Source organism: Colossoma macropomum, unplaced genomic scaffold, assembly GCF_904425465.1.
Source record: "Colossoma macropomum unplaced genomic scaffold, Colossoma_macropomum, whole genome shotgun sequence".
Classification (NCBI taxonomy): domain Eukaryota; kingdom Metazoa; phylum Chordata; class Actinopteri; order Characiformes; family Serrasalmidae; genus Colossoma; species Colossoma macropomum.
The window spans coordinates 8,659,960-8,676,503 of record NW_023494797.1 but is presented as its reverse complement, the minus strand read 5'-3'; the positions used below and the strand labels follow the sequence as shown (position 1 = coordinate 8,676,503).

The following is a 16,544-nucleotide window of genomic DNA, read 5'->3' as shown; positions in this document are numbered from 1 at the left end:
ACCCATTCTCCCAGTAATAAAAACAAGCAGTTATTTTGCAGGTGAAATGCTGGGAAGTTCAACAGCAATTAAAATAAATTTGGTTTATTATTGTTAGTTTTGGATATTTGAGATGCTCTGTACTTGTATTTCATAGAGCAACTGAGTTATGTCATGGGTTGTAATTTCACTAATCGCACCCTCACTTGATCTACCTCTCTCTTTCTTGCTGTTGTTTGTCTTTTCTTTTGTATTCTCTTTCCGTCTTGCAGTGACTCTGTTTCTGGAATTCTGGAAGCGAAGGCAGGCCAGGCTGGAGTATGAGTGGGATCTGGTGGATTTTGAAGAGGAGCAGCAGCAGCTTCAGATCAGACCTGAGTTCGAGTTGAAGTGCACAAGCAAGCGTCGCAACCGCATCACACAGGTGTGGCAGTGTAGTGTTTTCAGTTACAAAAGCACTTATTTGTAGTTGCTAATTATAAGAATATTTTGTGTCTGTAGCTTGGGTTTTGCTTTTTAAAACTTTACCAACCCTTAGAACCCTTAGTGATAATAAAAGGTTTCACTATTCATTATTTCTTGGTCATAGCTCCCTGCAACAATAGACAAAACACTGATTCAAAACTTTTTATCAATACTGCTTTTATGTTCCAATGCAGAAGAGGAGATAGTTTGCATGAAGAAAATGTGTAATCATATAATTATGTAAATAATAATAATAATAATAGCAAATTGAAATGAATAACTTAATTTTTCAAAATTGATATGTAAACAAAGTCATTTTCGATGTCTACAAAGCAAATGTAGCCTTTTTATTTACTTTCCAAAGTGACCAGTGAACCCAGACATGTATTCTCAAAGTGCATATGTAACGATGATGTTAAAATAGTGGTAAATAGTGGTAAATTAAAAAGGTTTTTTTGGGTATTATTTTGTATCACAACACCCTGCATGTAGTTTCCACCATGAACGGATTAAAATAAATCCATATATCCATTCAGGCATCAGGCAATATATTCATAACTATTTGGTTTAAAACCTTTCTGCCAGGTTGCGTTTAGAGGTGTTAAGCATTTCAAACATCTGGTTCCTATGAGTACCATTGCGAACAGTTTTGATTTCTCTAGAATGGAGTATTTTGCATCAAACCACTGTGAATGATTTGTTTATTACATTATGTTAACAATTTATTTATGCACACTTTTTGAAAAATCGGTAGAACTCCACTTTAACTGTTTTTAGTATTGAGTGCATAGAGAATAGCCAGTACCTGTGTGATAGTTTTCTTAATGACACACAAACTCTGATTGGCAGGAACTGGAGCCATATTTGCCCTTCACCAGCAAGTGTGCACGCTTCTCTGTGTCTGGAGCTATAGTGCTATTTTGGGTAAGTTACTGACACCCTGGAAAAACAAAAAGAATGAGAATCTATAATGTCTTCTTCCTCAGTAAAGAGTAAATGATCTACATGTGTACCCCAGCTGCCAACACCAAACCCCACAGACGTCATAAAAAGCCATTGTTCTAACTGCTGTCTTGCTTCACTTGCTTCTTTGTTCCTAAGATATGTCTGATCGTGGCCTGTGTCATGGGAGTAATAGCGTACAGGTTAGCAGTGTATGCAGCCTTCGCCCGCCTCATGAAGGACAGCCCCACCAGCAAGATCCAGTTGGTGGGGTCCCTGATCAACCCACAGCTGGCCACGTCTGTCACTGCATCCTGTATCAACTTTGTCATCATCCTCATTCTCAACTTCCTTTATGAGCATGTGGCTATCTGGATCACAGACATGGGTATGGTCAGCGACGGTATTTTCATGTTTTACATTGTGTACCATGGCTCCTGTGATGAATGTTATGTTTCATTATCAATTGTCTTAATATACAGACAACTTCTGCACGTTTTCATTATTATTTTAGGTTATTAGTGTCAGACATCTGTTAATATTATAATATGTCTGTTTGATTTGTCCAACAGAGATTCCTAAAACCCATTTGGAGTATGAGAACAAGCTGACCATGAAAATGTTCATGTTTCAGTTTGTGAACTACTACTCCTCCTGCTTCTACGTCGCCTTCTTTAAAGGCAAGTTTGTGGGTTACCCAGGCAACTACACGTACATGTTTGGGAGTCAACTAAGAAATGAGGAGGTGAGATTATTTCTTCAGTGCTTTGCCACTATTATCTTGAGATGAAAACACTGTTTCTTATGGAGAAATATCATCTGTTAATACCATTTGTAATTTTTAAAAGAAATATCTAACATAACTATATCCTACTAATAATATCCAGCAATGTGGATTTAAAACGTGATTATAAAAATAAAGCCTCTGGACTGTAAACTTTTCTTTTTTTTACTCATTATTACCTATTATTCACTGGCCATTCAAAAAGTATAATGCTTTAAAATGTTTTGCTTTTGAGGTGGATTTTGGAGGATTTTTTTTCTAAAATTGCAACTATGGGTTTAGGTTCTGATGTATGAGGTTCTCACAGTTGAATTTGAGTTTGAGTTTGACTTTAATCTGCTGTTAGTGAGTCTGTAACTCGAAAAGATATATATGGCATATTTAAATCTAAAAAGTAAGTTAAATTAGTATTTTAAGTTGTATGATTTTATATTCTGTGAATATAATAGAGGAGCATACACACAACCCTGCGGTCTCATGTATTCTGTGCCACAAAACACCAGATCCAACACATAAACAGCTGGAAAATTACCTGATAAGATGAATCAGGTGTGTTGAGGTGGAAAATAGTTAAAATGTATAGGACTAGGGTCCACCAAACTGGAGTTGGACCCCTTGATCATAATGGAGTGAATGGTGCCACTGTGTGGATAATGCTTAAAAAACATAAGCCTACAATTTAAGGCCATTGTTGCAATTGTGCGACATTTACAATATTGCCTAATTTGTTTATATATGTTTTTAATTGTAATTTCAGTACCATCAAACATATTAAGAACAAAATAAATATTATTACATTTCAAATATGTACTTGGAAGAGTGCTACATTTGCTCCAAAACACAGAGCAAGGATGGCAATAAAAGGCACTCTCTGAACTTAAGATTTTTTTTTTTTAACTACAAATGGTGTTATCATACAGTTTAGCGTGAGAATGTTTTTGTGACATTTAGACTGAAACTTCTCTAGTCTTTAAAACTATTGTTGCAGTTTTTCAGCAGTGTCTCTCTGGGTCAGTGTTACTACAAAATAAGGCTGATGATACATTAAACTAGAAAACGATGTCAAACAATCAATAAGGCAAGACGTTTTAGATACTGTACATGAAATTACATTGTATTTGACATTAACTGATATGCATTTCTGTAATTTATATCTGTATTATATATTCTAAACACTAGCATTAGACTGGAAAATATATCAAATGGACAAACATCTTATGGAAATTGCCTTGGCCATGCACTCTTATTGGCAACTTGTGCGGACTGTCCCTTGATCAAATTGTTCTTGACCTGTGTCTGGCATGACCTGCAAACAACACTGGATTAAATGAAAGAGGGGTTTACATGAAAGGAAAGCATTTATGATAAGTGGATGTTGTGTAAGCCAAATCAAATTAAATGTCAAATGTGATCACTTAATAAGTAGAGAATCAAAATACTCTAAATCAGCTTGCAGGTAGTCAGGGTCACAGGGTCAGTCAAAAATGAGCAGTTCTCTCAAGATTTGATCAGCAGTTTCATTTAAAATATGGTGCCTTTGCCAAGAAACATCCCAGTTTGAATTTCCTCATAGTGTTGCCAGCGTAAGCATTAACCTAAGTGTGTGGTCCTCTTGCAGTGTGCTCCAGGGGGCTGCCTGATAGAGCTTACCACTCAGCTGGTGATTGTTATGACAGGGAAGCAGCTGGTGGGGAACATCCAGGAGGCCCTGCTACCGTGAGTGCCTTCACAACAGCTTTTAAAGGAATAGTCCTGCATTTTTCAACCTAAAGTTTGTCTGCTGCATCTGTGGCATACCGTCAGTTACCATGGACAATAGTCCTTGACATAATTAAGCATAAATTGGCATGTGTAAAAATTTGTTCATGTGCAGTGTGAATAGCACAAATGAAAGTATAGCTATGATGATTAGCCTAGTCACACTGTTTCTGTCTTCTTAGTCACACCCTCTGCAACCTACTCAGGTTAAGTCATTCTTGTTTAGTAATGGCAAAGTAGGTTGACACTACACTGATTGATCAGTTTATTAGGTACACCTACCTTGTGCCTGTACTCATCGGCCAATTTACCTGGTACTCCTACTAATAAGTAGCTATAGGGGACATGTGACTATAGTAACATGCAGTCCAGTTTTGTAGTGTCAGTTTTTTCACCATTAACTTTCAACATTGCGTTGCACATATTGTTGCAGAACACTTTGGTGAATTATTTAGTCAGAACTTAATGAAAGTGTTTTACAAAAATAAAATGTAAATCTGTATTTTTTCTTCGTTGAGAAATGGGACTATTTCTATTTTTTTTTCCATGAATATTTAAAAACAGTATGGAAAGCAAGATTAACTGTAATTGCTTTTTTACTTTAGTTGCTTTAAACTTTATAAGAACAGCTTTGGTAAAACAGCCTCTCATGTCTGTCTCATCCTAACACCAGTATTGTTCATTCTTGTTATACAGTCTTGAATTTCAAAAGTTATTCATTGAGTTTTGCAACTGCACATTGTGTTCTATTATAAGTTTCAAGTCAGCTGGTTTTCTGTTCTTTTCTAAGTGCCAGGAAATGCATTATAATTACTGTTTGTGGAAATAAATGTAATGATACAGAATTACATTAAGTTCAGTTAATATTCAGTTAATACATTTTTGGTTCTTATAGGTAGAGCTGGGTGTTATGGCAAAAAAAATTAATCACAATATTTCTAGATGTTTTAACAATATATGTCACAATATTTATATTATCTGACATTTGCTAAGTTGGAACCAATAAAGTAGTACTACATTTTAAAAATGATTCAAAAACTAATAATCTAAGCAATTCAATGTTTTACACACTGCTGCACTAAATTTAATTAAACAGAACAAATTTTTCTCTCTTTGTAATCAAACGTGCAGTTGGAAGGTGTTCTTGTATTGTAATTTATTACGATGACAATAAATATTGTCAGCCTTAATTGTAACCACAAGTTTTGGATCAGTGAAGCTAACAGCTAGGCATGTTTTGAGATATACAGGGTGTCCCAAAAAAATCATTTGAGATGTGAATATCTGAGTAACTACATGTCCAGGCAAACGAAATTAAATAGGCTTCATGTTGAACAATACAAGATTTATTTTTCAAATTTCAAACAAGAAATTCAGAGGGATGTAGATTTTATAACCGATTTCACAAAGCTTCACAAATGTAATGTCTTCCGATACTGGTGGTCTTCCGGATCCCTTTGCCCTGCACAGACAGCCTTCCTCTTTGAATTTTTGTGCCATGTCCAAATCTGCTTTCCAGTTGGTGCATTTTTATTGAATTTTCTTGAAAATGCACGCTGCACACTCTTGTTTGACTGTGTTCGAGCATATTCTAACACACAAAATGCCTTTTCATTTCTAGTGAACGCCATTTTTCAACCTGAAAAAAAAAAAACATAAAAAATCAGATCATTTGAGGGAGAATTGGCTGTTATTAGACTACGAAATGATGTAAATTTTTTTGGGACCCTGTATTTTGAGATCTAAAAAAAAAACACGGAAATGACATATGACTCATAAAAACTATAGAAACAGTTGCAAGTTATGGGTGACTGCTATGGCAAAAATATCATATCACAATGCTTAAAAACATTTTCATGATACACGTTGTGCATCACAGTATTTAGACACAGAGACACAATGCACCAGTAGTGCCACATTTAAAAACGGCCATCAGAAACTCTAGGTGAAATGATTTTTGAACATTTCATATATTGTACTCCACTGTAATCCAGTCAGACAGGCCTAATTATGCTTACTTTTTGATAGAACATGCATTTGGTCAGTGTTCACTAATTACTAATGATATTCTCCATGTTGTCACTAAAGCTACTGTTTTATCACAATAATGATAAAATTATGTCATCAGTTATGTTTTGCCAACATCAAAAATCATTAGAAGAATGTTATTCTTACTTTTCATATAAGACATACACAAAGCGTAATCTGATCTATCTCTCTGATGGCAGATTACTGAGGAACTGGTGGATCAGCAGGAAAGGACGGAACCATCCAGATGGCCGGTACAGCCGATGGGAGCAGGACCATGACTTGCAAAACTTCAGCCAGTTTGGTCTCTTCTATGAGTACTTGGAGATGGGTATGTTTCTGTGTCACACTTTGTAATGATTTGAGGGTTTGAGTCATTGTGTAACTGAGCCAAACATGTGTATTCATGTGCTAACTAAAGATGGGCACGGTTGTGCAACTGTACAGATATCCAAATTCATCTTATTATACCTTTACTTTTGACAAAAAAAAAGAATGAATTCTTCATAGTCTTGTCATATTTTAAATATTTTTCAAACTGAGCATTAGAAATGGGTGCTGTTGATATAGTGTCAGTTTCCAAATATATCACAGTATCACATGGTATGATGCGATATGTTTTTCAAACATTTTGTTTGTTTTTTTTTTCTATTAAAATGTCACCAGTGTAAACCTTACACCGTACTGTGAACAGTAATCTGATGGAATGTGTAAAGGCAGCAGGAACACTGCTGTTTTATGGTCATTGTATTGTAGATGTAATTCTTGTTATCTGTCAAATGTATTTGGTAAAAACTGAATAGCAATATGACGGTGTGTCTGTATCAAGGTATAGCAGTTTAGGCGTTACTGCCCAGCTCTACTAAGTGTGCAGAGAATGTGAGTTTACAAACAGCATCTCAGCTTAAGCAAAATGGCAACATCTACACACTGCTAGATATGGAAATGTATTAAACATGACACATTTGTACAGTGTAAGTTGACAAGGTATATACAAGACAATATACCTTGTCTTGTTAAGTCAGCCGGTAAAACATCACAAGGGTTACCTCTTATACAAGCTGTGCACATCTATGTTTCTCATAGGGCTATTAAAATAGCATTCTTTTTAACATGAGGATTCTTAAACAGCAAAAATGGTTACAATGCCCATCCTTAGTATTAACACGTGTTGTCATTCAGCGATTCTGTAAAAATACAAATAGGAAACAGTGACTTTATGTTTTAGGCCTGCTCTGTTTTATAGCTCCTCATAGAATTGGGGTAGAGGGTGTGTCTAAGAATGCTAAGCCTTCATCTGACCTCTCTGTTGTTTTTTAAACAGTGATCCAGTTTGGCTTCATCACCCTGTTTGTGGCCTCATTCCCTCTGGCTCCACTCCTTGCTCTCTTTAACAACATACTGGAGGTCAGGGTGGACGCGTGGAAGTTTACCACACAATTCCGCCGGCCTGTGGCAGCCAAGGCACGCAACATTGGGGCCTGGAAAGACATCCTAAATGTGGTGGCTATCTTGTCTGTCGTCACAAATGTGAGTAGCAAAACCAAAAAAGTGTTTTTACGCCAATACAGCAGTGTTTGAGAAAATATCCTCAGTCATTTCATGATAAAAGGTTGAAGAAAACTTATGTTTATAGTGATATCTGATATATTATAGTGATGTATCTGATTTTTGTTTTGGTTTTTTTAAAGTTAATTAATAACACAAAATCATGATGTTTTTCATTAAAACACAAAAACTTAAAAATAATTAATTGCATAAAATATGTGTCTCTGAATTGAAAGTTCTTAAGGTTACAGACCGATTTTTAGAATTTGGGACAAGGAGTTTTAATGCACCTGTAGACTAAACTCTGTGTGTTTCAGCAGTCACATAAAAAAGTGTTCCAGCATGTTCTGAAAATGTTTTAGTTAAAAATTAAACTTAGGATTATTTTAAATAATTCTACTTCAGAAAGATCTTTTTAAAATTACATTGAAAAAAAATATTTAAAAAATGTGTAGTATTATTTTTGCAAGTTGAAATTCAACTCAATAGAAAGTATTTTTAAATAGAGAGTTTTTTAATATGGATGAAATGAGACTTTTGCCAGTGCTCTGAAAAGCTTGTCCAACTTTGCTCTATGGTAACATGCAGTGTTGTTGCACTGTGTCTTTCCTTGCAGGCCTTCATCATGGCATTCACCTCTGATATGATCCCTCGCCTGGTCTATCTATATGCTTACCACCCTGGTGAAAAGGCTACCATGGAAGGCTACATTAACAACAGCCTCTCAGTGTATGAAATCAACGAGCTACATATACAAAACATAACAGACATTGAGGAGCACCCTGCCTGGTTCAATAGCAACATCACAACATGCAGGTAAGTGTGTATGTGTACTTGTGTATGTGTGTACATGTGTGACGTTTACTACAATCGTATGCAAGGTTTGGGCACAAAGTTAATTTATTTATTCATTTTTCTTTTCATAAGTGAAAATAAGTACGTCCTCTACAGAGAATACACTTCTGCACAATTTAATGCATAATTACATTTTTTAATGAAGCATGAAATGTGGCCTGTGCAAAAGTTATGGGACATTTTTTATATTTTATGTTTCATTATTTTCCACTGTGTTAAACTCAGCAAATAAATATAAATCATACCCTAAACTATGCAGAAATATACCATATTTTGCTAGTTTTGTTCCCTATTTTGGATGTTACCTTGTTTTTATTTAGAAAATCAACAAAGCATATAGTTTAACTGGAGATATTTAAAATTTTGCGTACGACTGTATGTAATCGCAATAACATCATAACAATCACATTTGAGTTTCATGTGAACTGTTTTAGATATCGAGACTACCGCTACCCTCCAGGCCATGAGAGGCAATACACACACACTATGCAGTTCTGGCATATTCTTGCAGCCAAGATGGCCTTCATCATCATCATGGAGGTAAGGACAATAAGTTTGATTCAATATGTTCAAACCACTCTGAATCTGTTAATACAGGTGTAACAGTGCATCATGACACAATACACAGTAATGCAGTGTGTAATGTGCATTGTGGAGAGGGACGATATCAGCTGCATTCTATTAAATATATCATCTAATGTAGTTGCATTGGTTGAAATCCAGAGGTAGCAATAAATGTAATCAGCTAGCACATTTAGTGTTGCATGTTGCATTCCCAGCTCCAGGCCTCCTGCTCCAAGCTCTAATCTCACTGGTATGCAACAACATATATAATTAGTTGTTTTTGTTAGAGTTTTTCTTATTATTATACTTTTTCTCCGATAAAACAAATCGCCCAGACCAAACCGTAAGTCCTAGAGACATGAAACTTAATCAGTAGGTCAATAGGTAGTAGTCCCTCCCGCTACTCAGGCGCGCAACATGAGCCCAATCGGCCTAAAGGGGGCGCTATTACGCAACACAATGCGTTTGGCCCTTTAACTCCTTCCCCTGATTTTTGACAGACAAGAAACATTTTTTTCCTGATTCCTTGGGTCCAACAAAACAACTTTGTAATTTGGACCATTAAGCTCCGCCTGGAGGGGTGCTGTTACTGAAAAAAATCTTGTACAGATTGTCATTTTTGGTCAGATAACTTAGATGACCTCATGCAGCACAGAGTTCCAAACCATTTTGTCATTATAAGTTTGTTAAAAAAAGTGTATAGTTGTTTTTTAATTGTTAATTGTTTGAAAATAGCACTTTTCGAACTAGTCCGTGGAATTTTAAGCTGCCTTCTCAAAACCGGTCTAGAAATACTCTGTAGCCTCTCTAGGTAAATAATTATCCAGCACATTTTCAATTTTTTGCTCATTATCATCTCCCTCCAGGACTTAATCATTGCGGCCATAGCATTGCTAGCTTTAATTGCTATAACTCATCAGTCTTTGGTCCGATCATCTCAAAATTGTAGAGATATCTGTAAATTGAGACTCTGATGTGGCTTGCAAAATTTGATCCTGATTGGCCAATAGGGGGCGCTTTAGCACTCAAAAACATCTAAAATCTTTAAAAATGTTGTTCCAACAATACTACAAAGTCTACGGATAAATAAGAGGTGTCTTCTGATTCAGTTCACTGATCTGAATAACTTTGTAATTACATGTTATGTCATAAATTGTACTCTTTCTCTGGTATTTTGAATTATTCATTCAAAGACTACAGATTATTATACCAAGATCAAAAGGTCAGTCTGAACAAAACTTGGTGAACATCTTTGATGAAGGTCCCTGATCAATTTTCATAACATGTGGAGACCTTTGGACCAATTCTGACCTACTTTCACTAAGGTCCTTTTTGCTAAAAGGACTCTTATGATTGCACTGGGTCTCATTATGTCCTGCTTATCAAAGGCTTTAACATGGAGAAACAAAATACTTTGCAAACACAAAAAAGACAGAAATTTTACCATTACTCATGTATTCCTTCAAACCTTTGTAGATCAGTAAATTGAAATGTAAACATATATTAGGTTTAAAATCCTCTGCTCATTGTTCATGACAAATGAAGGCCTGTTGATAAACTCAGACTTCTTTTCAGCCTCTCTGCCTCGAAGGCCCAAACTGAGTTAGGCCTTATTAGGCCTATTTGGCTCAAAGTGCATGAGAGCTTCTTGGGCTTATGTGTGCTTGGACCCGCTCATTGCCGCTTGCGGCTATATTTTTTCTTTTAATTTCTATTCAAATTTTGAAATTCCTAAATTTTGAACTAATTTGAACAGTGTTATCAAATTGCAAGGCATGTATTATATTTTCAGTATTTTCAATTACACCTTCATAACTGATATTGTGTGATGATGAAAATATCTCAATCAGTAACCAAGTTATGACATTTTTAAATCCACCACTTCTGAAAAAACAAAAATCTGATTTAAAAATTCTGCATCAAGATTATATTTTATTAGTAAGCAGGAGGACGCAGTGGTCTCATATAAATGCCATTGTTACTAGTGATGCACCAAAATGATGGAGGAAACCAAAATTGTAATTCAAGACATACCTGGCCAAAGATGAGAAACCTAAAACTGAAAGAGTTTTTGTTTGTTTGTTTGTTTGTTTTTTTCCTGCCATTTTATTTTTGCTTTTGAACAAAAATACTAAACATAAAACTATAAGGTAATAAAAAATACACTTTATATTATCGATTAAATCTGCTTTCAATAAGACGAAACTGAACTGATAGTAAATAAGAACAGTTTAAAATTATTTTACTAAAATGATGTAGAAATATGAAACATGTTGGCTACAGTGTGTGTGCCACAAAATCCAATGTCCTCAACAACAGAGAATGGTTGGTCATTCAAGGCAATGAATTCCATTATTTTTAGTTATGTGTCGCATTTTGCCTGTCATTTGTGAATTTTTTCAAGTGGTGTCAAACCTACAGCAATGTACCTCCTCTTGATATTCGATATGAGCAGAGATGATAAATTGCTTGTCTGATGTTCCCTCATAGAAACCATGAAATAGTTCCATACAGCACCCCCCCCCCATTGTTTTCCCCCACTTGTACTGACCAGCAAAGGAAAAAGAACATGTTGTCAATTGTTTCTTTTTTCCATTACTATTAAAATTATTTGGAAAGTCTTAGATTCTTGACACTTTGTGGTAGTCCTACTTAATCTTTTATGTTTTATGGCCAAATTGTTTGCCTTTTTTTCTCTTTCAAATGAAAAACTGTGCCACTTTTGACCATTTTGGGGCAAAATGTTTCAGTAGCTGTAATTTCAGCGCATCCCTAATTGTTACTCACACATATAACATATTTAAGTGCAAATTTAGAATTTAACCAAACAGGTTAAAACAGGTTTGAACAAACTGAGAAAACAGTAAAATAATATGTCATTCACACGATACATTTAAAAGACAGTTTTAGAAAACTAAGGCATTCTCCAGGGTAGATTAACTTGTAGTTAATGACACATAAATTAGGCTTGTGTGCTAATTCTGAAGTGCTACATTGATTGTTTTGGTCCTCCCAGCATGTTGTGTTCGTGGTGAAGTTCTTCGTGGCGTGGCTGATCCCTGACGTGCCGTCAGAAGTAAAGGCCCGGATAAAGCGTGAACGCTACCTGGTGCAGGAATACCTGCACACCTATGAGGTGGAGAAGCTGAAGCTGCAATTGAGCCAGAGCTTCTGCGTAACCACAGAGACGACCTCGCTGCTTCCCTCCAGCCCAGACAAGCATGAAGTTCTGTCCGAATGTATCTAATGAGCTCTGAGGCTTTGGGCCCACCCAGTCTACCCCTGCTTGGGTTGACAAGCAGATCAAGAAGTTGTAGACAGTGAACCATGTTGTACTGCATGAATAAGCAAAGATCTAGCCTGGCCTCTCTTGGAACGCTACTTAACTCTGGAACATCTCTGAGAGCAACACAGGATCCTGCGGTTCTCCTGGTTTCTGTGCTTTACTTTCATCCTCAGTGCACTTATCTGACTCGTCTCTCCTAAGCATGCAGTGATCTATGCTGACTTTTGTGGCAGGCATGGTTTTTGGCAAATGCCATCATTTGGACAGTACATCCTTCTGAATGATGAATGAATCGAATTGTTCATTATTTTGCCATATAAACCAACAGCGTTCAAAAGGAAAGTATGATCATGTGACCTTTTAAAGACTCTTCAAAGACAATTAAGCTTTTTTCAATTTTTTTATCTGCAGCTATTTTGCAGTTTCCCTTTTCAGAAGAAGCAACCGAGATGTCTTAGTGCATTGTTCCAATTGACTGAATGGTATTAGAGCAAGACAGAGGCTGCATGACCTGTTTTATCTTCGTTCTAGAGCTGATTGATTAGAAAGGTTCTGAGCATGAGTGTAAGCTATTTTTGGACATCTGTTGGCTCATCAACACTGCAACTCCTCTCTTTTTAACTACAGAGTCCTCTAGACCATTGTTTCTTAACCCTGGTCCTGGAGACTCACTGCCATACACCTTTTTAGTGTTCTCCCTGCTCGCAACACACCCGATCCAATTATTCAGCTCATAAACAGCCCATTATTGAGTTAAAGTGGCAGGAAAAGCACTAAAATGTGCAGGGCAGTGGGCCTCCAGTATTAAGGTTGAGAAACACTCACACTCTAGACCCTGATTTCAGATCAGCTTTACTTCAGTGGAAACCCGTCTAGAGAAACCTAATGTCAGTCAAAACACTCCTGCCACAATGGTGACACTGGAAGTGCGTGTTTTATCATATTTGTCTTTGAACTGACTATAGCAGTGATCACCAACCCTGGTCCTGGAGATCTGCCTTCGCCTGCGTAGTTAATTTCCAACCAAGGCCTGCTTCGGCTGATTAACATCTTCAGAAGTCCTTGATTGGCTGGATCAGGTGCATTAGTGTCAGGTAGGGCATCATATAACCAGCATATTTACATGGAGGTTAGAACTAAATTCTCCAGGACCAGAGTTGGTGACCGCTGGACTACAGCAAGTCTAGCATATAAACTGTTTACCTTTTTTTTCTACATATTTTGTGCATTTCATCCCTCCAACATCAGTGGAGTGTCCTAATTTGTAACCTATTGTGTGAATCATCTTTAAATTTGCTTATTGTTCATTTCACCCCAGAAAATGTCTGACAAAACCTAATATCAGAAATAAATCAATGTTACATGAAATTAATAGTTGTTGTCAACTGCACATTAAAGTTGGCAAATGCAAGCTTTATGACACGACACCTATTGGAAAAAGTGTTTATAAATGTTTATGTAGGTTCGTCAGTTGTCATGAAGGGCTTATGCAGGTGTCATGTAGTCCTTTTAACACTGCCTTACAGTGAAGTGCTACCAATGAGGATTACAGGATATTTGATATTGATATTGATATTTGATCCTCAGGTGACATAAAAGAGGCTGAGAATGCAGCCTAACTTGGTTCAGGAAGTCTTAGTAAACTCAACATTATCTATTGCACTACATTCAGATTGAACAGGAGATACAGTACTGTGCAAAAGTCCAAGGCACTGAAGTAAATTGTTTAAAATTATTTATCTCTGCAGTAAGTATAACATTAGAATAAGTGTGTAAGTTTTTTTGAACAAGTAGTTGACAACTTCCGAGTTGATTAGAAGAACAATGTTTGCTTCTAGATTTCTCTTTAATGCCCGCAGGCGTTGTATAGATTTGTTGTATATCGCTGTTGTCGGAACAAAACCTTGTCTCTCCATTTTTGTTGTTTCGTCAGTTTTTGATATAATCTGAAAATGCCTGTTGTCATTTACATTGTGTGTACATTTCATGATAAGTGGACCAAAAGAAATGGCCCAGAATTACTTGGGGGGAAAAAGTCTGGTTGCATTGACTAACATTAAAAGAAAAGTATGTTTTTTCCCTCTCCTGTAAAGTTACCATTTTGGAGATACGAGGTTTTGTTTCGACAACAGCAATATTGATTCTAATATATGGTTTTACAAGCAAATAAATGCTTACTGCCCAATCAATTAGCTTTTCAAATCTCACTTTCTCATGTGCCAAAAACGTTTGTGCAATACTGTATATACAGTCCTGGTATATACTCTGAATCTTGTGAATAACTTTTATTTATTGAATAGCAATTTAATATTGTTATACCAGTCCAGTATGAACAGAAAGCATCAGGTCTTAAAGCATTTCTGAACATCAGGTCCAGAGGCATTTGCATTTTCCCCTCTCCCAGTCTAAATCGTCTGATCATGTAGTAGTTTCTTGTTTATTCATTCTTCCGTAGTTTAGTTTTAGTTTTATCTTATGCACCCTCAGTCAAATTACACGTTTAGTTGATTTTTTTTAAAGTGAAAAAAGTACCATGTCTCTCTACAGGGAACAAGCTGTACACATTTTTGTGTGTGTATATATATATATATAAACAAAAAGCAGGTGGGGCAGATTGTGGTTCGATTTACAGTGCACAGGAAGGTAGATCTCCAGGACCAGGGTTGGTGACCGCTGCTGTAAAAGACGTGTTAACGTATTTTCACTTAGAAAATCAACAAAACGTCATTTGACCTGTTTTTGCATATGACTGTACAGCAGATCACCCATCAGTCCATGATCTGTTCACAGGCCTTGGGGAGACTAGGGCAAACACTAAAGAGTCTGTGTTTTAGTATTGTGCCTATAAGACTGTATTGTGTTTCAGTACATTTCATAATCACTGAGTATACTGTTAAGTTTGCCATTTATCTGTGAGAGACAATATCAGTTCCAATATATTGGCAATTTTTGCTCTGCTAGTTGCATATTTCTGTGTATATTAAATGTATCATGTTTATATGAATCTGTTATTTTGTATATATGGTATGGCAGTCATATCTGTATTGTTTTGAACATAAGGTATATGTTCCTTTTGTATTGTTGCTGAAGGGTGACTTATCTGACTTTAAAAGAATTTTCTTAATGTATTTGTTTTGACCCTTTATTGAAATATTAAGCTCAATTTAAGTTATAGAAGTAGAAGAATTCAAACAAGATGTGGTGTAAACTCAATTTGTAAGCAAAAAATATTTATCTCAGGCTTTTTCCGATCCTATGACAGGGCCATGATTAGAAATGACTGACTTGGGCTGTCAGTATTGTATTTATCTGTGTAAAATTGGGACCACATGTCTACATTTGCCTTGAAAGATGTGTTTACTCCTGTGTAATTAGACTTGCTTATACACATGTCCAAATGGTTGTAGACACCCTTTCTAATTGGTGAATTTGCTGCACACATGGCTTAGAACTGGAACTGGACACTCTGGAGAAGCTACACATGAGTCCAAGGTTACCATGGAACAGCATTCTCTGGAGTGATGGAGCTCTGTCCAGTACCTTTGGGATGAGGTGGGGTGGTATTTGTGACCCAGAACTAATCATCCAGGGTAGTACCTGACCTCACTAATGCTGTTGTGGCTGAATAGTCAAATCCTCACAGCAATTTTCAAACTGGTGTTAAGCATTTTCAGAGCAGTAGAGACTGCTACTGCAGCAAAGGGGAGTCAAACTCACTATTGTACATGATTTCAGACTGTATTTTGGATGAGTGGGTGTCTACACACTTTTGGACATATAGAGTATATTAAAGGGAAATTCCACCAGTTTTCCAAATTTCTGCACAATTCAATTGTGGAGAAGTAAAGAAAGTGATTCAGAGTGTTTTGTTGTGAAATGGTGCATTGTGGAGAGTTTACCAACTAAAAAGTCTACAGCACAAAAAATAGCCATTTTATTTACTGTCCAAAATGATCAGTGAACCTACATGTGTATTATGTGTGTATATATATATATATATATATATATATATATATATATATATATATATATATATATATATATATATATGTTGATAATGGTAAAGTGGACAATCTGAAAAAGGAAAGAAAAAGTTTTTTGTCTCAAATGACACCCAGAGCAGCAAATGCTGTTTCAAAGGACACAGCGCTAGGCTTACACTCAGGCATTTGAGGAAGACCCAGTATCTCAGGCATCAGGTAGCATATTCATAATTATTTCACTTATCTTCCTGTGAGGGAGCTTTCAGAGGTGTTAAACTCTTTAGGTATCTGGTTCTGTTCACCAATACTGTGAGCAATTCTGGCTTTAGATTTGTTTCTCTAGAACAGAGCA

General features: G+C 36.2%; 1 protein-coding gene across 5 annotated transcripts in view; it reads left to right on the top strand.

Annotated features, from left to right (window-relative positions):
* The window catches only part of ano5b (anoctamin 5b), a 52,172-nt gene extending 36,839 nt beyond the window's left edge, over nt 1-15,333 (top strand). For 4 of the 5 annotated variants that reach the window (XM_036584202.1, XM_036584204.1, XM_036584205.1 and 1 more), the window contains 10 exons: nt 252-403; nt 1,294-1,368; nt 1,546-1,774; nt 1,959-2,131; nt 3,789-3,886; nt 6,157-6,287; nt 7,281-7,486; nt 8,121-8,320; nt 8,794-8,899; nt 11,940-12,337. In XM_036584202.1, the coding sequence (XP_036440095.1) occupies nt 252-403; nt 1,294-1,368; nt 1,546-1,774; nt 1,959-2,131; nt 3,789-3,886; nt 6,157-6,287; nt 7,281-7,486; nt 8,121-8,320; nt 8,794-8,899; nt 11,940-12,170 (1,601 nt within the window). In that variant the 3' untranslated portion in view covers nt 12,171-12,337. Of the gene's footprint in view, nt 1-251; nt 404-1,293; nt 1,369-1,545; nt 1,775-1,958; nt 2,132-3,788; nt 3,887-6,156; nt 6,288-7,280; nt 7,487-8,120; nt 8,321-8,793; nt 8,900-11,939 lie in introns of all 5 variants that reach the window. The other variant, XM_036584201.1, reaches the window with a different exon arrangement.
* The last annotated feature ends 1,211 nt before the right edge of the window (nt 15,334-16,544 follow it).